General features: G+C 33.7%; 1 protein-coding gene across 4 annotated transcripts in view; it reads right to left on the bottom strand.

Moving 5' to 3' along the window:
• Positions 1-376: 376 nt before the first annotated feature.
• LOC148956052 (small ribosomal subunit protein mS22-like) overlaps positions 377-24481 on the bottom strand; it is a 44685-nt gene continuing 20580 nt past the window's right edge. For all 4 annotated transcript variants that reach the window (XM_089091089.1, XM_089091141.1, XM_089091262.1 and 1 more), the window contains exons 3-7: positions 19734-19903; positions 14500-14664; positions 9643-9786; positions 5156-5482; positions 377-546 (exon numbers count right to left, since the gene is read on the bottom strand). In XM_089091089.1, the coding sequence (XP_088947215.1) occupies positions 433-546; positions 5156-5482; positions 9643-9786; positions 14500-14664; positions 19734-19903 (920 nt within the window). In that variant the 3' untranslated portion in view covers positions 377-432. The remainder of the gene's footprint in view (positions 547-5155; positions 5483-9642; positions 9787-14499; positions 14665-19733; positions 19904-24481) is intronic.

Genomic DNA, 24481 nt, shown 5'->3' with positions numbered 1-24481 from the left:
TTTTTGTTTTTTCGTATCTTGAAAAGTACCTCTAATATTTATAATAATTTTGCAATTTTTGAAATTCATTTTTTATTTAGCAGCTGGTAGAAAGTTTAAGCAAATTGAATCTAAAAATTTTCAGTATTCCTATGTATTTCCCCATAAAAAGAAAGAAAGTCCGATTTAAATAGATGAACAATTTTGTAAATAAACGAAAATTTTTCTAATAAATGAAAATTTTATTAAAATTTGGCCTGAAAGTTTTTAGGTGACGGGGGGGGGGGGCGCTAATTGAACTTTTTCCCGGGCCGCAGGAGAAGCCAGAACCTCCGCTGAAAATATGATACAATAGGGCAAAAGATAGAACCATAGTAGACAGACTAAAACATCCAACCGTTGATAATAAACATTATTTCGTTAATTATACTAAACAAAAAAACTAAAGAGGTGTTATGCTGATACTCTTGATTTTTCAATTTCTTGATTTTGCTTCAAATACTCTTGGTAGCTCTGGAGCGCTAACTCTAATTGATGTCTCTTTAACGAATCCTTTTCTATATACTCCTGAAATCAAAGAATACAATTAGTAATTTAGTAAACTACCTTGTTAATTGTGTGTTGAGAAAATAAATATACAGGTGAATCGTCCAAAAATAAAACGCATTACGAGTTGTAAAATCAAACGCCCATTATGTAGTAATCGAACCTTTTCCACTGGTAAGCGAAGTGTGCATAATGTGTTGTGTTGTCATTCAGGTTGTTGATGTAAAAAATATTAAAGAATTTTCAGCTGGCAACGCTGGCGAATCTTTGTCCAGATAGCCCAGAAGAGGCTTCCTCACTCATTCCCATTTTACAAGCGCAATTCCAGGAAGAAGATTTACAGTTAAATTTCCGACGACATTTCAAATAGCCTTAACTAAGTTCCCAATATTGACTTTCCCACTGTTTCTAATGTTCTAAAGTGTAAATATCAAATTTGCAGGATCATACGTTTTTCAAGCATGATTAAACTAATGTGTTTATGGCAAAGGCTTGAAACAACAGAGTTTCTTCACGTTGAGGAAGACCTGGGAAATTTAAGTCGGAAAGTTTCCGTTGTATTGTAAAGTGGCAGCTACACCGTCAGACGCGCTAGTTGTTCTTAATGCCTTCAAATTGCGGATATTTTTTAGGAATGCCATTGAACCCTTCTATTAAAGATTAGTCCCATTTATCTAATTAAGTTTTAAATCCCTGAAGCATCGATTCAGTGGGGGACGGGCAGTTGCCCCCCAATAATTTGGAGAAAAAATTTATTATAAAGCTCATGCCCCTAGACTAACTGGATATGGACCCCTCTTGCCTCCTCAATAAAAAGGTTGGAGCTACGCCCCTGATCGATCCTGTTCCAATGGTCGACGAAGTGTGCATGATCGTTAAGATATCTTCTTTTGGATCCGTCCAGTTAAAAGCACCAGTTGCTATAACTTCTGGTGTGATCTCCAAAGTGAACTGCGATTCATCAGAACTTGATTATCCCTGGGAATATGATTTGATGTTTTACACCCTAGACTTACAGTTTTAAAATGCAGCTTTAAGGAAGAGGGATGTGGTATGGATTTGTTATGGAAATGATATTGTTGAAAGAGTCAGGTTTGTTGTTTGCTATTTTTTTGATTAGTTATTCTTGTATTAGAGTTATGCTGCACGCTAGCAAAAATGTCAGTTTTTTAAGAAGGGCAGCGTTTGTATTTTATAAAAATGGTTTTTCTATTTGTGAGTAATGAAGCCTAAAAGATTATTCCAATGATAGACTAGTTTGGAACAATATTATCATCTTCCTCCTCCTCCAATGCTAGCACGAAATTCTATTCGTCTACTTAATATCCTGAGTCGTAAATTCAACAGTATTGCCATACAACTGGTAGATAACGAAAATCATGCATCTGCATTTCGTCAAATTTTTTACTACCACTGGGATTATGATTTGATTTTGTAAAACTGAGGCATGCACTTTTAAAGGGGGCTTGAAAAATCATTCCAATGATACAATGATAGACTAGTTTGGAACACTATAATAATCTTCCTACCACTGCAATGCTAACACAAAATTCTACGCGCCTGCTTAAAATCCTAAGCATTACATTCAACAGTATTGTCATATTACTGGTAGACAGCAAAAACCATACATCTGCATTTTGCCAAATTCTATAGGATCGGAAAACTTGATTAAATCAATTAGGAATATCAGAGAAGGAACAAGTTTTTTTAGGTATCAAAAAATGGAGAAGTGGATATCCCTTACGTACCAAGGCAGTGGTACAAGTAAGGATGATGGATGCGGTGTAGATGTAAAAAGTGGAGTAGGCAAGGCACGATGAATCTTTAGAATTCTGAATAATTCTGAAAAAAAAATTTTATGTATTTTTTTATGAAAATTTTTTAGATTCTGAAAATTTTTTAGAAGAATGACAAAAATCACTCTTAGGACTAACCAGCACTCAATATCGCCGTAATTAATTTTCCTGTTCAATAGGCAATTACAATTATCGAATTGCGTATATAATAACGCTTATTGAAAACTAATAAATCATTTGCTTATTATGCGTCAGAGCTCAATAAGCTGCGATTTCTTCGTTTCTGAATAGACAATTCTTGGTGAATTTATTTAGCATTATAAATTTCTGTCATATAGTAGCGTACACTGCAGGGCTCGGACTTGATTCCGCTGATGATATTCTGCGAAAGTGTCTCCATACTAATCCAAACAAGAAGTAGTATCAGGATGAATTGCCATGTAATGGCGGAAGGGGATTGACCTCTCCTTAGTAATACACAACCCGGAATTCGAACTAAGCTGCAGCAACCCGCTGCAGGATCCGAAATTTGATTCCGGTGATGATATTCTGCGAAAGTGTCTCTATACTAAACAAGAATCAGGATAAAGTAAAAACCTTCCTGTTAGAACCATTCTTAAAGATACTACTTTTTCTAGGGGGGGGGGGGGTACAAAAAACTACAAAGTGCATAAACATTTTTTATGTATTTTTGTCAATAAATAGTTAAAACTACAACAAATCCGATGACTATGCCTCACACAAAACATGGATAGCAGTATTATCCAAAATGGATAGCAGTTATTTAATCTCCCTTTTGCGGATTAAAATATACCGAACTTACTAAAAACACCAGAATTAGATTACTATAAACCTTGGAATTCCGGTGATGAGATTATGCAAAAGCGTCTCCATACCAATCCAAAGAAGAAGCGTCAGGATAAAGTAGAAATTTTTAAGAATTTTCAGAAAACCTTTAGAAAAATGTTTTTTTTAATCTTTCTTAAAAGATGCTATGGAGCAGCAAGATTTTTAACTTTAATGTTCTTTTTTTTTCATCCAAACTATAATTTTTTATACAACAGAAACGCCGTAGGCGTTCTAGGCATATAGGCATATTGAGAAGGAATGATAGATCACTAGACTGGCCACTATTTCCAATTTTCAAATTGTCCGCAAAAAATTAATTTTGCTGTCCATGCGACGTTCAAAAGAGCATAGTAATTCCACTTATTTAATAAATAATCAGTAACTAATTACAATAAGCTATATTGATCACAGAGTAAGATTAGGATACAAGAAAGTACAGTAATGACAATTTTCAAGCATGGCTCTAAAACATCGGCACTTCAGAAAACTGAGGATGTGCTAAAATTTTCCAGAGGAATTGCCTTAGAATAGTTAAAGGTATTCCTTTGAACGCTTGTACATCAAAACAGTAAGTTATATGAAAAATATGACAGGATTCCAATTCCTAGGGTTATGAAAAAAGAAAAACTAATACAGTTAGATCACATGTTAGGAATGAATGATGATATGTTGCAAAACGTGCTTATTGGTAAACAAAAAGTAGGACCCTCGAGTGGGTTGGAAAGAGGTCATAAGAAAGAATGTAAAGTAAGTAGTAGGGAGTAAAAAGTGAAGTAATTTCATGAGAGGGAGCAAAGAGTATGGGATTAAAAAAAAGTATGGGTAACCTATAAGAGTGGCAACTGGCGCTAATGTCCACAAAAAAACTATCAACATCACCTAGCGTTTGGAAAAATTTGGCATTTTGTTCAGTGCAATAATAAGAATGATTAATTTAGTTAGTTTAATTGGTAAAATTAGGTCAGTAGTAAGCATTTGATCACAGTTCCTAACAGAAAAATGATCACGAAACTTGAAAAAAGTCACGTGTCGCCAGATGCTAGATGGCGGTGATAGTTTTTTTTTTTGTTTACACTAGCCCCAGTTTCCACTGTTATTAGTTACCGATATTCTTTGCTAGGAAGTATGATGGGTTGTTAGTGGAAGTTGAAATAATGTCAGGGGTAGGACAACCAGTACAGTAATTCTTTGACTAAAACATGTATTTCAAACCGGCTAAATGGAATGCAGTAAAGTAGGGGGGAAATAGATACGTGGTTTTCGCTGTCTGTTGCGATAAAATATGATTAGACAGATAATATATATTTAGTGACGCTATAATTCTGTACATCTGAAGTAAAAACTGATTAGACAACAATGGCCTATTCCTCAAATATCATTTTAGCAATCATTTTTTAGGATAAGACAAAACTTTGAAACGATATACTTTGAAACAATAGTTGTGAAAATTTAATATTCCAATGCAAAGCAACTAAAACCTAAACTAAATTTTAGTTAAAATTTTAAAATAAAATTAAATTTTTAGTAAGCAATTAAAATTTATTCCTTTTTTGTAGGGTTACTCTTGTTTCGCCGATTGTAGAACAATAATTTTTCATCCTGATTTTTCAACAGAACTTTAAATTTGAAAAATTCCTTTATCTTACAAATGAACAGAAAAGAAAAGAACAAAAGAAAAATTAGTTCAACAAAAAAAAAAATTGCACCTGGACACTACCCCTCACAATATTTCATGATTTCCTTGATTTATATCATATTTTCCTGAACATTTTAGCATACTTTCCGCAGCACCCCTCCGATAATATAGTCTTCTTTAATCTAAGCTATTAAATATACTATATATATATATATATATATATATATATGTATGTATATATATATATATATATATATATATATATATATATATATATATATATATATATATATATATATATATATATATATATATATATATATATAATAAACAGAAAAAGTGAGAATACCTTTAACAAAGCCATATCATCCTCTACAGTAGTCGTAAGACTGGAACCATGATGAACAAAATTATACAGTTGTATCAGATCTGCAACATCCTCCCTTTTCAAGTTCATAAGCAGCGTCTTTATTAAGCTATCTATTCTTTTCTCAATTGTCAGATGTAACACCATAGGTCCATAGTGTCGTGTTGACCACAAAAGATCGAAATCCTCATGTTTTTCAATGTGACTATATGTATCACGAGTCACGCGAATGTATTGTGGGTCATCCGGCTCAAACTGTGCACAGGCACGATCTAATATAAATATGTAACTTTTCTTCTCTAATAGACTCTAAAAATATATATACATAAGCAAGATTTTTATCTTAAAGATGAAGTAGAATAAAGAAATCACTTTTTCAAATTAGATTGAATTTTTTAAAACACAAATGTACATATAAGTACCCAAAACGAAGCGGTTAAAATAGGGTAAATAACATACAATAAACAGGTTTCCATTCATGAACGATGAACAAGGGCAAAAAGAAAGAAAGGAAAAGAAAGAAAGGGAAAGATAAACTCTACGGAAAGAAACAATCCAGATGAACACATCACTGGGAAAAGAAATTGAAAAATCAAAAAAGGAAAGATTTGTATCTAGGAAATGAAGAAGACTGAACAATATTTAAAAAATTACTTTTTAAATTTTATATTAAACTGAATTTATTATAATAAAATCTACATAAAAAAGATTACATTTTCCGGTTTCAACTAAAGTCAAGCGATTGGAAAATGGCTGAATAACAAAAAGTTGAACAGTTTCATTAATTTAAGTTCCCTACACACAGTAAAAAGAAATTAAAAATCATGAAAAGAAAAAAAAAAGAAAAAAAAATAATAACAACATTAAGAAACTTTCTATCCCTTCTACATCGGGCGTGGTATCTTATATATTTTTTTCTCATTGTGGTTATTTCTTTTCTTAGGGATGGGGCCAATTTTCCGATTTATACATATAAAAACAAAAAACTATTTGTGTATTTCATGGGAAAGAGGATATTTTTTTCGAGACAGGATTTTAGAATTACAGCATGAGGCAATAATACATTTCTTTTTTAATTAAGTAAGAAATCTTTTCATTATGAAAATAAAACATTTTCTTTTGTGTTATAAAAAAACACTCAGAGTTTTCAAAGGAAAGAAACAATCATGATGAACAAATTATTGCGAAAAGATTTGTATCAAGGAGAGGAAAGAAATTAAAAGAATCATAATGATAAAGAAATTTTTTTTAACAAAAAAAAAACTGGAATTACTAAGACGAACGTCAACATATAAAAAAAAAAATCAAATCCTTCATGTTGATCAAAAACAAAACTTTTAAAGTTAGGTAAATAACAAAAACGAGCGTTTCCTTGGAATCAATAGGGAGAAATGGTTTGAAAGTATTATGACATTTCCATCTGGAGGTGTTTTAGGGGTCCGAGTTAACAATGTTATGAATATAGATGGCGTAAGGTATATAAATAGCGCTACTACGTATCGGAAAGAATAAAGATCTTATAATGATAATGTTTAGGCTACGACGGGAATCACTGGTAAACAAACTTTGCTAGCCCATTCAGCACTCATTTTGTAGCCCTTTTTGGACAAAAGACAGATACTCTCCATACTAAAAAATTATTGCCCACTTAATGTTTTTTCATCCCCCAAGAGTAAATTCTCACGAAAGGATGGCGATAAGATAAATTGCCATCATACATAATAAAAGTAACAACCTCAAAATCTTAATCAATCTGAATATTTTCGTCCCAAGGCTTGTTTCTGGAACAGAATTCTATTCGAATAAGAAAGACATTTAGCAGGAAGTAGAGCCGTTAGTTCTACTTAAGTAGTCTTACTTAGTCACTATGTATCTTATGTATCTACTTATGTAGTCAATCATCCGAATTTTAAGCGCAAACAAAATTTACCCAAAAAAGCTTAAATTTCATTTAGGACTAAATAAGTGTTAAGCTGATACTCCTGACTTTTTCAATTTCCTGACTCTGCTTCGAGTACTCTTCTGTTTTTGTGATAGAGCAAAAATAGAATTAAAAATAGAAGTTTTTTTCAACTGAAAGTAAGGATCGTTACGTTTCTGATCGTTTGTCACATAATGCCAATAAATCTGGCTGACCCTCCCTGAAATATTCCCTCCCTCACGGGCTAAACCCCTCACCCATAAAATTTATTCTGGATAATCCCATTCCCGCTGCAAATCCCTCCTCCCGGGGAAAGTGCTAGCAGAAAATTCAGCCTAAAAAATTTTTCTTAGCACACTTTCATTTGAAAAAGACTAAGTTCTAATCGTTTTCCGGATAACTACCGAAATCCCCACTTCCAAGAAAATTTCCCAAAAATGCAAGTACTCTTCTGTCTTTGTTATGTGATAGAGCAATTTCTAAAAAAGAATTCAAAATGTGTTTCTGAACATTTTCAGTTCTGAACTGAAAATGATTTCAACAATGTTGACCTTCTCTTCTATTTTTACTCTTCTGTTTTTGGCTATGTGAAAAGAAAATTCTTACAAGAATTCAAAATGTGTTTCTTTTAAAATGTACATGACGATCTTATTTAATTTGATATATAATTTTATAATCATAGAAATATAAATTTAAATATAAGTTTTATATTTATATTATTCTATTTATAATATATAATATATATAAATTTTATATAGGTCTATATATATATATATATATATATATATATATATATATATATATATATATATATATATATATATATATAAATTATATATCGATATATATATATATAACTTAGTTATTAATTTTGGAAATATTTTAGATATATAATTTATAATTTTAATATAATTGGATATTTGGTTGCAGCGCTGTTTAGCATCTGTCCTGTATTGGGTCCAAAATCCTTGTTCATACAGACTGGCAATCACTGGATCTGTGAACTGAAACTTATTTCAACACTGTCGAGATTCAAGCCAATCATATTGATCGAAATTAGCACCCATGTTTATAACCCATAAGCATCCAAACAAAACAGAACATAAACTACTGTACAGTTGTTGCCAGCAGTACTAGGGCTAAAGTTGCTTTAAAATTCATTTTATTTTGATAGAAATTTCTCAAATTGAAGAGAATTCTTGGCGCCAAAGTTGAATTCGAATTGGAAATGGGAGGCATGTCCTTTCAAAATACTACGAAAAATATATTGCTGGATTTTTGAGGCTAAAGTTACTTTAAACTTTATTTTGATTGAAATTTCCCAAACAGAAAAAAATTCCTGGCATCAGAGCTGAATTCAAACTGAAACTGGGAGTCCATCCTTCCAAAATATTCTGAAAAATTTGCTGCTGTTCTATGGCTAAAGCTACTTTAAAATTCGTTGTATCTGAACAGAAATTCACCAAATAGGCCAAAATTCCTAACACCAGATTTGAATTCAAATTGGAAATGGAGGGCTACTCCTCCGGAATTTTCGGAAAAACAGTTGCTGGTGTTCCAGGGCTAAATAGACTTTCCTTCATTTTGATAGAAGTTTTTCAAACGGACCAAATCGTAAAAACTCTGCTGTAGTGCAGAGATGAAGGGGGGGGGGGGTATGGTAAAGTATAGCATATATTAAATACGTACCCTAACATAACCTAGGTACCTTTTTTTGCCCCTTCAACCCCAAAAAACTAAAGTTTAAACATTTTTCATGGAGTGAGCAATATCTTACAAGGCAGCGGAAACCTGTTTTTTCATTAGGATTTCATTAGATTCTAGATGTGGTTCTTCGCGTGTTTTATGGATTCTCAACAAGTACCAATTTTTTTCATTAAAAAGGGACTTATGAATGATAACTATTATATAGCTCTGTATATTATATATATATATATATATATATATATATATATATATATATATATATATATATATATATATATATATATATATATATATATATATATATATATATATATATATATATATATATATATATATATATATATATATATATATATATATATATATATATATATATATATATATATATATATATATATATATATATATATATATATATATATATATATATATATATATATATATATATATATATATATATATATATATATATATATATATATATATATATATATATATATATATATATATATATATATATATATATGTAAAAAACAAACAAACTGAAGAAAATAGAATACTAGACTCTCAGATGATCAATATTATTAGGCTGTATGTTTTAATAAAAAAAAAGCAAAATTAATATGGCTTTGCTTTCTCATTCTTCTTGGCCCAAAATAAGGGCTTAATTATTCTACCCTAAAATTCTTGGAAACATTATCAATCTGAACGGGTACTGACAACGTATTTTATAAATTTTCAGAGGTAATATTTTCCTTATTAAGCAGCCAACTATGTTATAATGAATATCTTATCAATTCATTATTGTTGAAATCACAAGAAAAGAACAAAACAGGCTTACCTTAAGGTTGTCTTCATTGAACATGGGTGGAGGTAGTATTTCTCTTCCTTGTCTAGGGAAATAAATTTGAAGCATTCGCTCCCGCTCTTCCCAGGTGGCCTTTCTAAGAGTTCCTTCTGAATCTCGAACTACAACTATTCTTTTCTATTCAAAAGAAGAAAATTAATACTCACTTGTACTAATCTAAAGTATAATAATTAATCAGTTTAATCATCATATGTATACTAGCAGAAATGTTCTGTTAAACCGAACTCTCAAAAACTATTACCACTACCTTTGACTCGCTTCAGCACAAAGCTGCTTAAGGCCAACACAACTGCGCACGCTCCTCCTGCACTTTCATTCAAAGCTTTACCCCTCATACCTCCCTTGACCTCTTCCAAACCCATTTGGGGTCGACCTGCCATTCGGTTGGCCCCAAACAAATGGCCAAAAAAGCATAATCTTTGGCAATCTGTCAATCTTTATCCATAAAACGTAGGCCAGCCATTTTCTGTCGTTAAAGCCCTAGAAAGTAGGATCAGACCACATTTTCCGTGCATCTTATTGATATTTATACACGATCAGTTGATCGAGTGACTAAAACTATGATTCAGATAACATATCTGGAGAAAATTTGAAAAAAAATCGGTACTTGTAAACGCCCTACCATTCAAGTCGTTCATTCATTGACGCATTATAAAACCGTTTTTTTTTTGTTTGTTTATATCAGCTTAGCATGAGACAAGACAAAGAGAGTGATAGAATAGGTGGAAAATATATAATTTGGGCTATATATTTGCATAATAGGGGTCGGGATGGGGGTTGTGGATGTAAAGTATTTGGATAGTGGGAAGTTAGAAAACAATTCTTACTACATAATATGCACAATAATTGTACCTAACACATAAGACATGCAGACCCGCTATATCCCCCCCCCCCTAATGTGCAAATATATAGCCCAAATTTGTTTCTAAAGTTTTATACTTTTATCTTACTTTGGTATAGTTCGTTAGGATTGAGCGTCAGAGAAACATATTAGAAGAACATTGGGTAGGACGTAGATCATACCAGTGCCGAAAAATCCTCTTCAGCCTTTCGAAGTACCCACGGTTCAGAGCCATACTTGACCACTGCCATAACTGTGGCTTCCAAAACTTTATTCATTTTATTATATATTATTTTGTTATATTTTATTATTATATTATGTTAGAACTATTATATTTCCTTTCAAAATAGAGGTAGCCTTTTAGCCTATTATTATTACTATATTATTATTTTATTGTATTTTATTATTATTTTATTCATTTTATTATATATTATTGCTATATTATATTATTATTATTATGCTATTATTTCATTATATTTTATTATTATTTTATTTATTTTATTATATATTATTTTATAATATTCTATTATTACATTATATTATTATTATATTTCCCATAGCCTTTTTATCTGAATGAAAATCAAGAAATTTAGAAGGCCAAGTGTGGATAAAATCTGCTGAACAACACAAGGCTTTCCATCAATCGTAACTACGCGAATATAAAAATAAATGACCACTGAGAAGGAACATGTCCAGAATTCCAAATATAATAAGAAAAAAAAAACAGGATTTTTTTGTGAACAATTGAAATTCGAAGACGCAACATATAGTAGCCTATCACAAGTTTAGGGCAACTAAGACAATTCTCTTAAAGTGCTAAATATTTTCAGAATGAAACTGAAGCCCTGAAAATAAACGCTTTTGCATGTGGACATGTTACCTTTCTGTAGAAAGCCAACTTATAGACAGGCAAACAAAATGATTTATTTTAGGATCTGAGCTACTCCTTTTTGGATAGGCAATTTTATTTTGAAGAGATGGCAACTGTGGATAACTCGTTTACCCATGGGTTGGTAATTCTATTTGAAAGAGTTGGTAACTCCAGATTTACCCATTTACCAAAGACTTGGTAGCTCTATATGGAAGAGATTGTACTTCGGACTAATGGTTAGACTATGGATCGGGAACCCTATTTGGAAAAACTAGTTACTAAAGACTAAGTGTTTAAGTATGCCGTGGAAGCTCTATTTGGAAGAGTTGGTAGCTCCGAACTACTCTTTTACTTAAAGGTTCTGCCGCATACTATGAAGGTTGTTAACTCTTGACCAATCGTTTACCTATGGCTAGGTAACTTTGTTTTCAGCAGTTGGCAACTGTGGACAACTCACTTACCCATGGGTTGGTAATTTTATTTGGAGGATTTTGTAGCTGTGGGCTACTCGTCTACCATTGGTAAACAGAGTTTACCAATGGATTGGTAACTCTATTTGGCAAAGCTATTTACTTCTGACTGCCTGTTTACCTATACCCTTAAATTCTATGTGGAAGAGTTGGTAGTCCTGGACTAGTGTTGTAACTGGTAAAATCGGTGATGGTAAAATTCTATATTTTACAGATTTACCGTAATTTTACGGACCCTCGTAAAATTGGTATTTTACCTGTTTTACGTAATTTACGTATTTTACCAGTATTTTACTCATTTTACCGGTATCTTATATATTTTACTGACGTATTTTACCACGGCTTGCAATTTTCACAGCACAAAAGACCGTAGAGGCAGGCAAAGACAGATTTGGATAGGATTTTGTTTTGTGTGTAGCTGTATTACCCGGTTTAAAAGACCATCTGTCTGACTTAAGTCTCTTTTTATCAGAACGATAGAGTATATTATAGTACAAGTAATCATAATTTTTAAATGGTGAAATAAAATTATATCAGTTCTGTGAGCTGTTAAAGACAGAAAGGGCTTCAAGCAGGATTGACATATAACAAACGAGAAAAATAATGAAATCAAACAGCCGAGAAAAACGAGGGTAATGTCGTCAGTGGACAGAAAAGAAGCGAAAATGACAGAAGCAGATATTATGTCAGGGACTTAACCCCAACCGTCTTCAGAGCTCAAAAAGAAAAAAAAACTATCTTTTTGAAGTAACTCTTGACAGGGTAGAAGAAAGACTGAATCAAACAAACCAAGCCACAATAAATGAAAGACTATCCACCAATTAGATTGGCCAAAAATTCTCTGCTTAGGGATTGACGTAGCTTGTCTATTCATCTAATTTTTATTAAAAGCGCGGTCAGATGATCTTAATTTAAACCGAAGAAAAAATGTTATTCGAACCCTTTCATTTTAAGCTATTGTAAATTGGGTTTATAGAAATATCTCTTGTATCTCTATTTATGTATTTTTTTAATTTCCATTCCCTTCCTAAAGGAATGGGGGAAGCCATTTGCTTCAGATATTAAAGTTGCCTCATCAAAAAGAGCTATGTGATCTGGATTTTCAACGATGTGGAGGGCCAAAGCAGAACCAATATCCTCATATTTATTTTAAATTTCACATCCCAGAGAAATTCTGCGTTCATGCCGTCGTTCCCCCAGGAGCAGGCGTTTAACCCCCCCCCCCCCAAAAAAAAAATATATAACCCCATGGAGAATTACCCCTACCAATGGACCCCCCCCCAATGCAGCTATTTAAATATGCAAGGCTGTTAGAGTAAAATTTTGATTTTTTTTTTTAAATGGATGTCCAAAATCAGGCATTATACAAGTGCTGAGGTATGATCCTGGGCACAAGATTATCAAAGGGATAAACTAGACTGTTAATTAAATTGATGAAACTCTAGACGAAGGGACATCGCCTTGTTTAAGCCCAGGAAATTAAGAATCATTAAAATATTCCATTAAAAGCTGAAAGTGATGCTTAAAAAGAAATGCTCAACTGGTCTTGTAGCTACAGGGTCACAACACCAATTACACCCTATATTTCCTAGGTAGTACCTTATTTTACCCTATTCTACCAATCTTACCTTATTTTATCGATTTTACCTTATTTACTAATTTTACCAATTTTACTTATCGAGTTTGTATTTTACGGTAATTTTACAAAACTACTCTAGACTACTCTTTTACTTAGAGGTCGCTAGCCTACATTTGGAAGGTTGTTAAATCTTGACTACTTGTTTACCTGTGTGTTTTGAAAAATTGACAACGGTTACCTATAGGTTGTTTACCTACGTGTTTTGAAAATTTGGCAACTCTGAATATCCTTTTCACCCCCCTCCCCATTGAACAGGTGGGGTAACTAACATGTCTGATCTTTAGGCTAATGCTTTCCCGTCACTTGTTGCCGGTAACGTTGCTTGTTTGTCGTTAAATTAATCTGAAAAAATTGGCCAGTAGAAAATTCATTGAATATATATAATTTGGGCTATATATTAACACATTAGAGGGGGGAGAGGAGGGGGTCGGTAAAGTAAAGTGATGCACATTTAAGAATAACAAAAGGAAGTCTTTTAGAATTTGTTTAAAGTAGCTTTCAGAATTTTACAGTGTTGCCTTCTGGATCACTAAAATAATAATACATAATAATAATAATATATACGACATTATACAAAATAATATATTATTTATAAAATAATATTACTTTAATAAAATAATACTATATAACATAATGGGTAATTTTTTTTCCCCAACCAGCGAAGTCGTGTTTGAGATCATCAAAACATACTTATGCATTGTTAAGAATTAACATCAGGTCATATTTTGATATTGAGCCATGCAAATAAGTAGGAATTATTTACGGACGGGGGGGGGGGGCAAAGTAATAAAAATACTTAACTCGAATAAGAACTGCCTAGAAATCCAGGAAGATGATTAATATTTTTTTGGGGGGAGGGGCTGGTTCCCGAGGCCAACTCCCGTGTAAACGTCCCTGAGTTTCGCTTGTTCGATTCCACCGAATCGTCTTCTGCTAAAACTTGTGTTTAAAAGCAATAACTTACTAATAACTTAATTACTTAATTACTAATAACTTAAAAATAACTTACCCTTTCAGGGATACCAAGAGAGATGTCAGTAAAAACAAACTTCGAATCATCAAGACCCTTAAGCTCTGGGTCGGCAGTAATTATTTCGTTGATCTCTTGTCTCGCTGAAAGCAAAGGAGGCATTTGGAGCTTTATATCCATTTTCTTTTGTGAATCCTTTAAGGCCTGGAAAAGAACTTGGCTTTATTACAATTTGGGACCATTTTATTGGACGCATATATTAAAAGCTACACTAATGAAGCGGAACAAGCCCGTTTTATAATATTTCAAAGCTGTGATACCTTGACATAGCTAATTTGACATAATGACAAAACCCAATTTTTCATATTCACCAACTAAGTTCTAACTCATATTTTGGTAGACAGACTTTAGCAGACAATAACAATCTCGAAATATCAAATTTTCTTTGACAATAACTATGAACTCGATCAAAGCGTTTATTTTGTTTATCAGTTTGTTACTGGGTTTTTACCCACAAAACGACTACACTTATAACAACGAATCGACTCGTGATTGTGAATTTAGCCCTTGGTTGATGGAAATTAAGAGCTAATGCTTTAGTTTGGTCTTTTGGAGTCAAAATCTGAAAGATCATCTGTGGGGGATATACAGGAGGCATATCCCTAAACAGGGTCAATATTACTTCTAACATTTTTGGGGGAGGGAGGGGGTGGTAATTTTTGTCATCAGAAAATCTACCGAAAAGAGTTTCCAGTCCACAATCAACCTTTATGGAATGTTATAGTAAATCTCATAATTGGTCTTTTCATATATTCAAAAACAATCAACTATCTGCGAGGGGAGAGTTGCCCATATATCTATGTAATCAGGAGACTTAATATAAAAGTGGTCGAATATCAACTAAACTTGACAAGAGGTATGAATTATTGTCCTACTTCTGCCTTTAGAGGCTAATGCCTTCCAGTCCAGATACGACCTTTAGGGGGAGGGGTTTACAAACTTCTTTTCAATAGGACTTTTAGCAGAAGAAAGGTTTATCAAATATCAACTTAATTTAGTCAAAAGAAAGAGTAAGTGTCTTAGTGGCGCCTTTTGGGGCGTCGGTGCCAATTATGTGTTTGTGTGTGCGAGGGTGGGGGTCCCAAAATTCTTGTCGTTGAGACATCTACCAGGAGGGATGTCCGATATCTACTAAAAATGGTGAAAAGTATGAATAAGCAGTCTAGCTGTGCATTTTGAGTTCATGCTAAACCCATCCTATTTGGGGGATCTGGTACGTCAAATCCTTGTCACCAAGACATTATTAGAAAGGGTTGCCAGATCTGAACAAGAATTGGTAGAAAGAAATGCTGAAGGTCCTAATTATGCCTGCTTGGGATTAGGACCTAGCCTTTTAGGTAAAGGGGAAGGACTATTCAATTTTTGTCATCAGAACAAATAGTGCAATGGGTATCAAATCCCAACCAAACTTAGTCAAGAATAACAGCAGATGTCCTAGCTACGCCATTAGGGAGCCTATACCCCTTTGAAGGTGGGGGTGGATCATCGCAAAGCTCTTTTCATCATAATATCTACCGGGAAGTGTTACCGAATGCTAACTAAACTTGGGAGGAAAAGGGAGTAAGTGCCCTAGTTCTGCCTGTTTGGAACTCTTAACGGACCAGCCATATGTGGGGCGGGAGGGTGGGGGGATCTTAATTATTGGCATCTGTACATTCACCACAAGGGTTAGTGGGATCTGAACGAGACTTTTTAGGGAAGTGAGAGCTAATGTCCTAGACACGGCTTTATGCAGTCAGACATGATATAAATTATGTGTTAGAGGGGGAGGCGGTTCCTCGAGTTCATTTCATTAAAAAAATAACCAGAAGTGTTTGTCAGATCTCAAATTAGCCGTAAGTAGCACTTGATGTACAAGTTCCAATTTCTGAAGTCAGAGATCACTTCAACCTTTGTAGGGGAGGAAGAAGGCGAGCCTAATTCTTGTCATAGACATCCTCCAGAGGGGGGGGGGGGGTTTAAAGTATAACACAATGGGAACAAGAACTAGTGTCCCATTTGAGCCTTTATCAGGGTTTAGGCAGGTTCCAGCGTGTCTGAGAGGAAGAAAAGTTCCCTAATTCTTGTCATCAGATTGTGTACCACATGAAGAAGTCGAATCTCAGCTAAAGTTTAGGGAAGCAAAGAGTTAGTGCCTTAACTGTGCCTTTTACTGTTTTCACGCAATCTGACCCCTGCAAAGGTATAAAGCCCTCAAATAATAGTCATCAAGATATGTACCTGAAGGGGTCTTCGGGCCTCGGCCAAACTTGCTGAAAAGAGGGCATGTTAACTGTCTAGGTGCTGCGTTTTGGGGGTCTGTACCTGATTCAAAGTTGCTGGGTGAAAAGAAGTCCCTCCATAGACGTTATCATGACGTCTACCTTAATAGTACCATATAAGTAAACTAGGTGGCGACCAAGAGCTTGTGTCTTAATCGTGTTTTGTGGGAGCGGAGTAAACCCATCATATGTGGTTCACAATGGGAACAGTTATGTTCTACTAGGCAACTGTACCTGTTAAACGCTAGTTCTTTAGTTTCGTTTATTGAAGATCTAGGACCAATCTTACCACTGTGTGCGTGCGGGCAGTGAGGAGTAGGCCTACCCAGATTCTACCCAGATATCAAGGTATTTTCCAAAAGGAGTAGTTAAATCATCAAACTTGGTGAAAAGAAAAAGTAATTGTCTATGTTACCTACTCTCAGAATCCATGATTGATTTGAACTCTAAGAAGAAGGAGGAAGGAAGGTTCCAAAATTCTTGTCCTTTGAGCTTTTACTCGAAGAGAAGTCGGGATCAAACCAAACTTGGCTAAAAATCAGAGCTATGCTCATTGTTTTTCTTTTTAATAACATTCACTAAATCCAACCGTTCTTGGTAAGAGGAAGGTAAATTCATCATAATATCTTGTGATTAGCCTAATTACGAGGCGAACTGGCAGAACTAACATAAAAAAAACCTAGGCAATAGGTACAGTTATGATGTCAGACGTTCGTGCCCGAACGAACTTGTGTGGCAAAAGGACTAAATTCTTATCATCCAAATGTACAAGAATGCTTATTTGATCTTAATTAAAAGATGCAGCGGAAACTTGTGCTGCGCCTTTAGAGGGTCCAATTCCAAACCAATCGACAATGTTGGTTGTTTTGCTCCACAAATATTTTGCTCCAAACGATGCAGCGGAAACTTGTGCTGCACCTTTAGAGTGTTCAAGGCCGAACCAACCGACAGTCTCGATTGTTTTGCTCCATATATATTTTGCTCCAAACAATATAGCGGAAACTTGTGCTGCACCTTTAGAGTGTTCAAGTCCGAACCAATCGAAAATGTCGATGTTTTGCTCGACAGTGTCGATTGTTTTGATCCACAAATATTTTGCTCCAAACGATACAGCAGAAACTTGTGCTGGAGCTTTAGAGTGTTCTAGTCTGAACCAATCAAAAATGTCGATTGTTTTGCTCCAAACGGTGCAGCGGAAACTTGTGCTCCACCTTTAGAGTGTTCAAGTCGGAATCAATCGACAATGTTGATTGTTTTGCTCCAAACGATGCAGCGGGAACTTGTGCTGCACCTTTACAGTGTTCAAGTCCGAACCAACCGACAATGTCGATTGTTTTTCTCCACAAATATTTTGCTCCAAATAATACAGCGGAAACTTGTGCTGCACATTTAGAGTGTTCAAGTCCAAACCAACTGACAATGTCGATTGTTTTGCTCCAAACGATGCAGCGGAAACTTTTGCTGCATCTTTAGAGTGTTCAAATCGGAACCGACCGACAATGTCGATTGTTTTGCTCCATGATTGTTTTGCTCAAAACGATGCAGCAGAAACTTGTGCTGCACCTTTAGAGTCTTCCAGTCCAAACCAATCAACAATTTCGATTGTTTTGCTCCACAAATGTAGCCTATAGCTGCTTACACACTACATGTGGCCTTGGTACAAAAGGTCTACTTTTCTCAAAGTACTGCTGATGGATTGTTACTTTGCATGAAAGAGTTCAAAACTGTCAAAATCATGATCATTTTACCTATTTTACGGAAGATTTATAATTTTTTTCTGGATAAGAATGAACTGACCACTTACTCTGTCCTGACAAAATAAGACACCAGCACTGAAAGTCAAACCTTGTTGAATCTAAAAAGGTTTAAAAAAAGTAACACCATAAATAACATAGTAATGCAGAGTAAAACTAAAAGAACAAAGCTTAACAATTCTGCCAGTAAACGCACAGAAGAATTGTTTTTTATTTGTTTATTCGTTTTTTTACTAACTTGAAGTTCCGCTCATAATATTTTCTCATATTAATTAAAAAAAAAACAATCTGAAAAAGATGTTTTTCAAAGAAAAGTAAAGAGCCATAATAAACTTAAGACCAGCAAAAATAAATCCCTGTATAAAGAAATAAATAAAACCCAAAACGAAAAGAAATTAAAATAAATGATCATATCAAACATAAAGACAACATATACTGACATAGATGAATAAATAAATCTTAAAAGAAGCAAAAAAAACAAACAAAAATTACTTCCAGCAGAGGTTAGTTACCGCGCCGTTCCCTCTTCTACAGCCGTGGAAGTTCTGAAGTCTAATGTGCCATTAGTGTTTTATTGAAAACTATTTTTACTTTGAATAGTATGCTTTGTTTTTCAAAACGTCGACGACAAAGAAAGAATAAAATACTATAATAATCAAGGTGACTGAAATAATTAACTGTTTATTATATATTTACAATTATAAATGCCATATATAATTGTAGTAATACCTGGAAACTCAGCAATTAGAGAATTTCTTCTCACGTTGTTTTTTTTTATTTTCAAAATTATGAATATAAAAAAAAAACTTTACAATAAAATTTGTTTTCAGTAAAGCGCTTTTGACACTATGAGAGAATTAAACGAGACATTTTTCATGTGAAGCATTAGACCCATATTTCTCAGTGTATTAAAATAGTGTAAAAGAAATACACATGATAATTGAAAAATGCGTTGAAAATAAATCAAAAAATAATTTTTAAACTGTCTCGTTTGATTTTCTAGTTTATTTTCAACATATTTCCCCAGTATCATAAACATTTTCATGTACATCATATACTTTTTCACTATTTTACTTCATACACTGAGAAATATGGGCATATGCTCCAAATTCCAAACAAAGTTCAGGTCAATATAACCTTAGCCAAGTCAGTAGAGGAAAAGTCAGTAAAGGTTTGAAAAAATCCAATCTTGCCTTACCTCTTCAAGCTGTGTCTTCGTCATAAACTCGTACTTGGGACTCCTAAGTCTCTTCCCTAGTTTTTTGGGGTTAAATATGCGATTCTCGTCTCTACCAGTCAAAGTTTTCAGTCTAGCTTGCACATCTGGATTAAAGAAGAGTTTGGCTGGATCTTTCACAGCATTAAAATCTAAAAGAAAATGCATAATTCTGAGGGTTTCGGTTACTATTGAGCCGGCTCGCTCCTTATTTGCAGTTTGTTACTACGAACTGTTTGATTGACCTATCTATTTATCTATTCCGGAGACCATTCTGGCGGCTAAGCCATTAGGGTTGTTTAAAAGTATGTTAAAGTGGCATTTATTAGGTAAGGGTTCAGTTTTTTTTTGTTTTTTTTTTTATCATCACTATTGTAGAATGGACATGTTTGGGAGCTATTCGCTATATTTATTGTTTTTAGCATTAAGTACATATTTTAAGACCAAACAAACATTAAATAAGTGCAAAGGTCCAATCTTTCAGGAGGAAGGGGTCAGAGCAGTTCTTATACGGTGAATGGCTTAAATCTGACAACAAAATATTTTTAGGTCACTACCTTTTAATTTTTTGTTCAGATGGGAAGAGCACTTTAAACAAATCGCTAATAAATCGGTGTTCCCCTTGTGTTCAGCTATGGTAATGGAAATCACTCAGAAATTAGAAATAGAAAGAGTTACAACTTTTGGGCGAAAACGAAGAGATACAACTACACCAGGCTTTTATGGTATATAGCCCTTCTTCAATGTGTTATTACCATTGAATATACCCCCCGGATACAACTATATATATCAACTATATATATACAACTATATATATACCCCCTGGATACAACTTTTCATTGGTTAGCTTTTACTTTAGGAAATTTTAGTTGTAAACTTTAGGTATCAAAGCTATAACAGAGTGAAAAGTAAATGACTTAACCTTTTCAGGACTGATGAAAGAAAAATTCTCATACAAGTACCAAAGAATCACACAAGCTTCATACAAGTATCAAAGAAGCTTAAATTTTACACAATGCATTTTACTAAAGTAGTACCAATCATAAATAGCACATTTTTCTTCTTTGAATACTTACAATTTAATACCAAAGTTGATAAAGTCTGGAACAATTAAATTCTTCACAAACCTTCGAATTTTCTGAAGACCCTTTAGCCATAGATGACAATGGAGAGCCACTGCCCTCATCTAACTAAAAAATTCATAAAGAAAAGCATAAGAGATAAATTCTTAAGTTTTTGTAAAATTAAGGCCGTGGTCCCAGCCTGTTCTCCTTAGTAAAATTGGAAGCTCAACCCTCCCCCCCCCCAAAAAAAAACGAAACTGAACTGGCGTCTTATATTTTTTAATAATTATATTATTTACTTTCCCATCCTCTTAACCATATGACTGTCAACATTTTCGATAATGTCATTTCAAATTTTTATTTTGAGTTTGCAGTAAATTGTAATAGCAGAATAGATGAAGCTGTGCCAGAACCTCTGGGGACAGCCAGAACCTATGCAGATCAAACCCGTTTGTCAGAAGACCTTCAAATATCCTGTTCAGAAGTTTTTCTAGTCATCAACATTTTATTCAGCATCCGCCAGAGAAGGTCACATATATTTTACCTGGATTATCGTGTCACCTGTGTGATTTTGAGACAAGATTATATTTTTGGCAAGACTTGAAACATAGCTGATTGCTTGCTTTGCACAAGAATCATTATAAACTTAAATTAATCGGACGTCTGATTAATGTCATAATATTTGCCGTAATGTCGAATAATATCTCCTTTCGCGTGAGCCAGTTGAATAATTAAAAGTTGAATTTATCTACTTTACTTATTGACAATATTCTTTCGCCTTATACATGTGAGGCTACGTCTTTGATTTTGGATGAATCATCTGATCATTGCATAAATATGTCGGATTATAAGATTCAAAAGACTTTGATTAGAGAAATTATTAAATAAAAAAAACAAGTTTTTTAAACTGAAAGTAAGGAGCGACATTAAAACTTAAAACGAACAGAAATTATTCTATATATGAAAGGGGCTGTCCCCTCCTCAACGCCTCGCTCTTCACGCTAAAGTTTTGTATTGTTTAAAAAAATAAAGTTGTGAGACAGAGTCAAACTTTAGCGTAAAGAGCGAGGCGTTGAGGAGGGGACAGCCCCTTTCATATACGGAATAATTTCTGTTCGTTTTAAGTTTTAATGTCGCTCCTTACTTTCAGTTTAAAAAACTTGTTTTTTTATTTAATTTCTGATCGTTTTTTAGTTAATGCAGCTTTTATTTGCATAAAAATTTTACTTTTCTTTTGCTAAATGGATGTCTTTACAAATTAACTTACGTAACTAACTTCTATATTCGTATATTTTTCTTCTGGCAAAAAATACAAAGTTGCAGATTTTTGCAGATATGAGCTTGAAACCTATGTAATAGGGTTTTCTGATACGCTGAATTCTGACGGTGTGCTTTTCATTAAAATTCTTTCACTTGTAGGGGATGTTTCCCCCCTCTATAAAAAATCAAGTAAATGTTCTCAGGCCTGGAGCTTTTGATGAGTAATACTAAACTTAATAAAATTTATATATTTTGGATCAGCATTATAAACACATTCTTTTGATACATTTATTGACATCAAAATTCCGTTTTTAAAAGTTTCGATTACTATTGAGCCGTATCGCTTGTTTGTTTATTTTTTTTTTATTACGTATATGTTATTACGTATATGAGGGGGTTCTCCCCTTAGTCAATACCACGCTCTTTACATTAAAAGTTAAAAAAAATTTTGATTCACAAACCCCTGAATCACAAAGGCCGTTTAATTAGAATAGATACCTCTTTTGAAAGCAGTAAAAAAAACTGTAGCGTAAAGAGCGAAGTATTGACTTGGGGGAGAACCCCCTCACATACGTTATAATTTCTGTTCGTTTTAAGTTCTAATATTCCTTCTTACATTTCAGTTGAAAAAACTTGTTTTTTTTATTTAATTTCTGATCGTCTAATGATCGATTTAATTTCTAATGCTTGGAAATCCGGCGCCCCAATCATAGAAATGTCTCTTACCCCAAAGAAACATCCTTCACGGAAATATTCTCCAGAGTAACCCCCTCCTCTAGCCCCCCCCCCCAGAAAAAATCCTTCCTGAAAATGGTTGTATACTTCCCAATAACCAATAAATAATGCTGGCAAGTCCGGCGCCCCCTTCATGGCAATTTCCCTTCCCCCATGAAAACTTCCATCCTCAACAGATCCTCCAACATAACCCCCGACCCCCCCTTACCACCCCCTAACCCCAAAAAAAACTCCAGAAAAAAACTGTAAAAATACCAAATAAAAAAAAAAAATTTAAAAAATTGGTAAAGTTAATAAAATTTTTCCCACCCACAGGGAACATAGGGGGATTAAGTCACCCTAAAAGACATAATTATCATATTTTCGACCATGCTGAACAAAATGGCTATCTCAAAATTTTGATCGGGTGACTTTGGGAAAAAAATAAGCGTGGGTGGGGGCCTTGTTGCCCTCCATTTTTTTTTGTAAATTAAAAAGGGCAATATAACTTTTAATTTCCGTTTCAATTCTCCCTCCCACTATTTTATTAGACCACTGGGTCTTTACGAACACCCCGTGAAAAAAACTAAATATAATAAAAAAAACAAAAACCCAACCATTATACTTATTATTGCAAAAAATTTAAAGTAAAAAATTTTTGTATATAGTAGCTTGAAAACTCTACAGTAGTGTTCTCTGATAAGATGAATATGATGGGTTCATTTTCATTAAGGTTCTATAACTTTTAGCGGGTCTTTCCCCCATTTTTCGAAAATCACCCAAATTTTCCTAGGCGCGTAACTTTTGATGGGTAGGACTAAACTTGATGAAAGTTATATATTTGAATTCAACATTGAAATCTGATTCTTTTTATGTTTCTATTGGTATCAAAAACCCGTTTTCTAGAGTTTTGGTTACCATTGAGCCGGGTCGCTCCTTACTTACAGTTCGTTACCACGAACTGTTTGATAACAAGAAAGAGAAATTTTTCTCTAACAAATTAGACCTTGGTGTAGACCCTAAAGATTTAATATTTAAAAGTAGACCTTGGTGACTTAGATTGTGGTGAAGTTCTAGCCGAGAGAGATCCCAATGAAGCTCTAGCTGAGATAGATCCTAGTGAAGTTCTAGCCGAGAGAGATACTAATGAAGTTCTAGCTGAGAGAGATCCTAATGAAGTTCTAGCCAAGAGAGATCGCAATGAAGTTCTAGCCGAGAGAGATCCTAATGAAGTTCTAGCCGAGACAAATCCTAATGAAGTTCTAGCTGAGAGAGATCCCAATGAAGTTCTAGCCGAGAGAGAGAGAGATCCTAATGAAGTTTTAGCCGAGAGAGATCCTAGATCCTAATGAAGTTCTAGATGAGAGAGATCCTAATGGATCACAGGATATTTTTACAGAGTTTTAAATGAACAATTAGATCATCATTGTCCTTATGAAAAAATGCATTGTAAAAAATATTTGCCAAGAAAACCATGGATTAATGAGTCACTCCTGATATCAGTTAATGAAAAGAATCGTCTATATATAATCGTCAAGATAAGAATGAAACATTCATCGCCTGATAATATTATACGATTCAAGAACTATACAAATTCGCTGGTGAATACTCTTAGAATGAGGGACTTTCAGCCCTCTCCCCAGATACTTTGGGGGATTAAGTCATCCTAAAATACAGAGTTATTATATTTTC

Source organism: Artemia sp. Qi Xiang Cuo, chromosome 1, assembly GCF_049724085.1.
Source record: "Artemia sp. Qi Xiang Cuo chromosome 1, ASM4972408v1, whole genome shotgun sequence".
NCBI lineage: Eukaryota > Metazoa > Arthropoda > Branchiopoda > Anostraca > Artemiidae > Artemia > Artemia sp. Qi Xiang Cuo.
The sequence above is the reverse complement of the archived record's forward strand: the minus strand, read 5'-3'. Positions and strand labels throughout refer to the sequence as shown.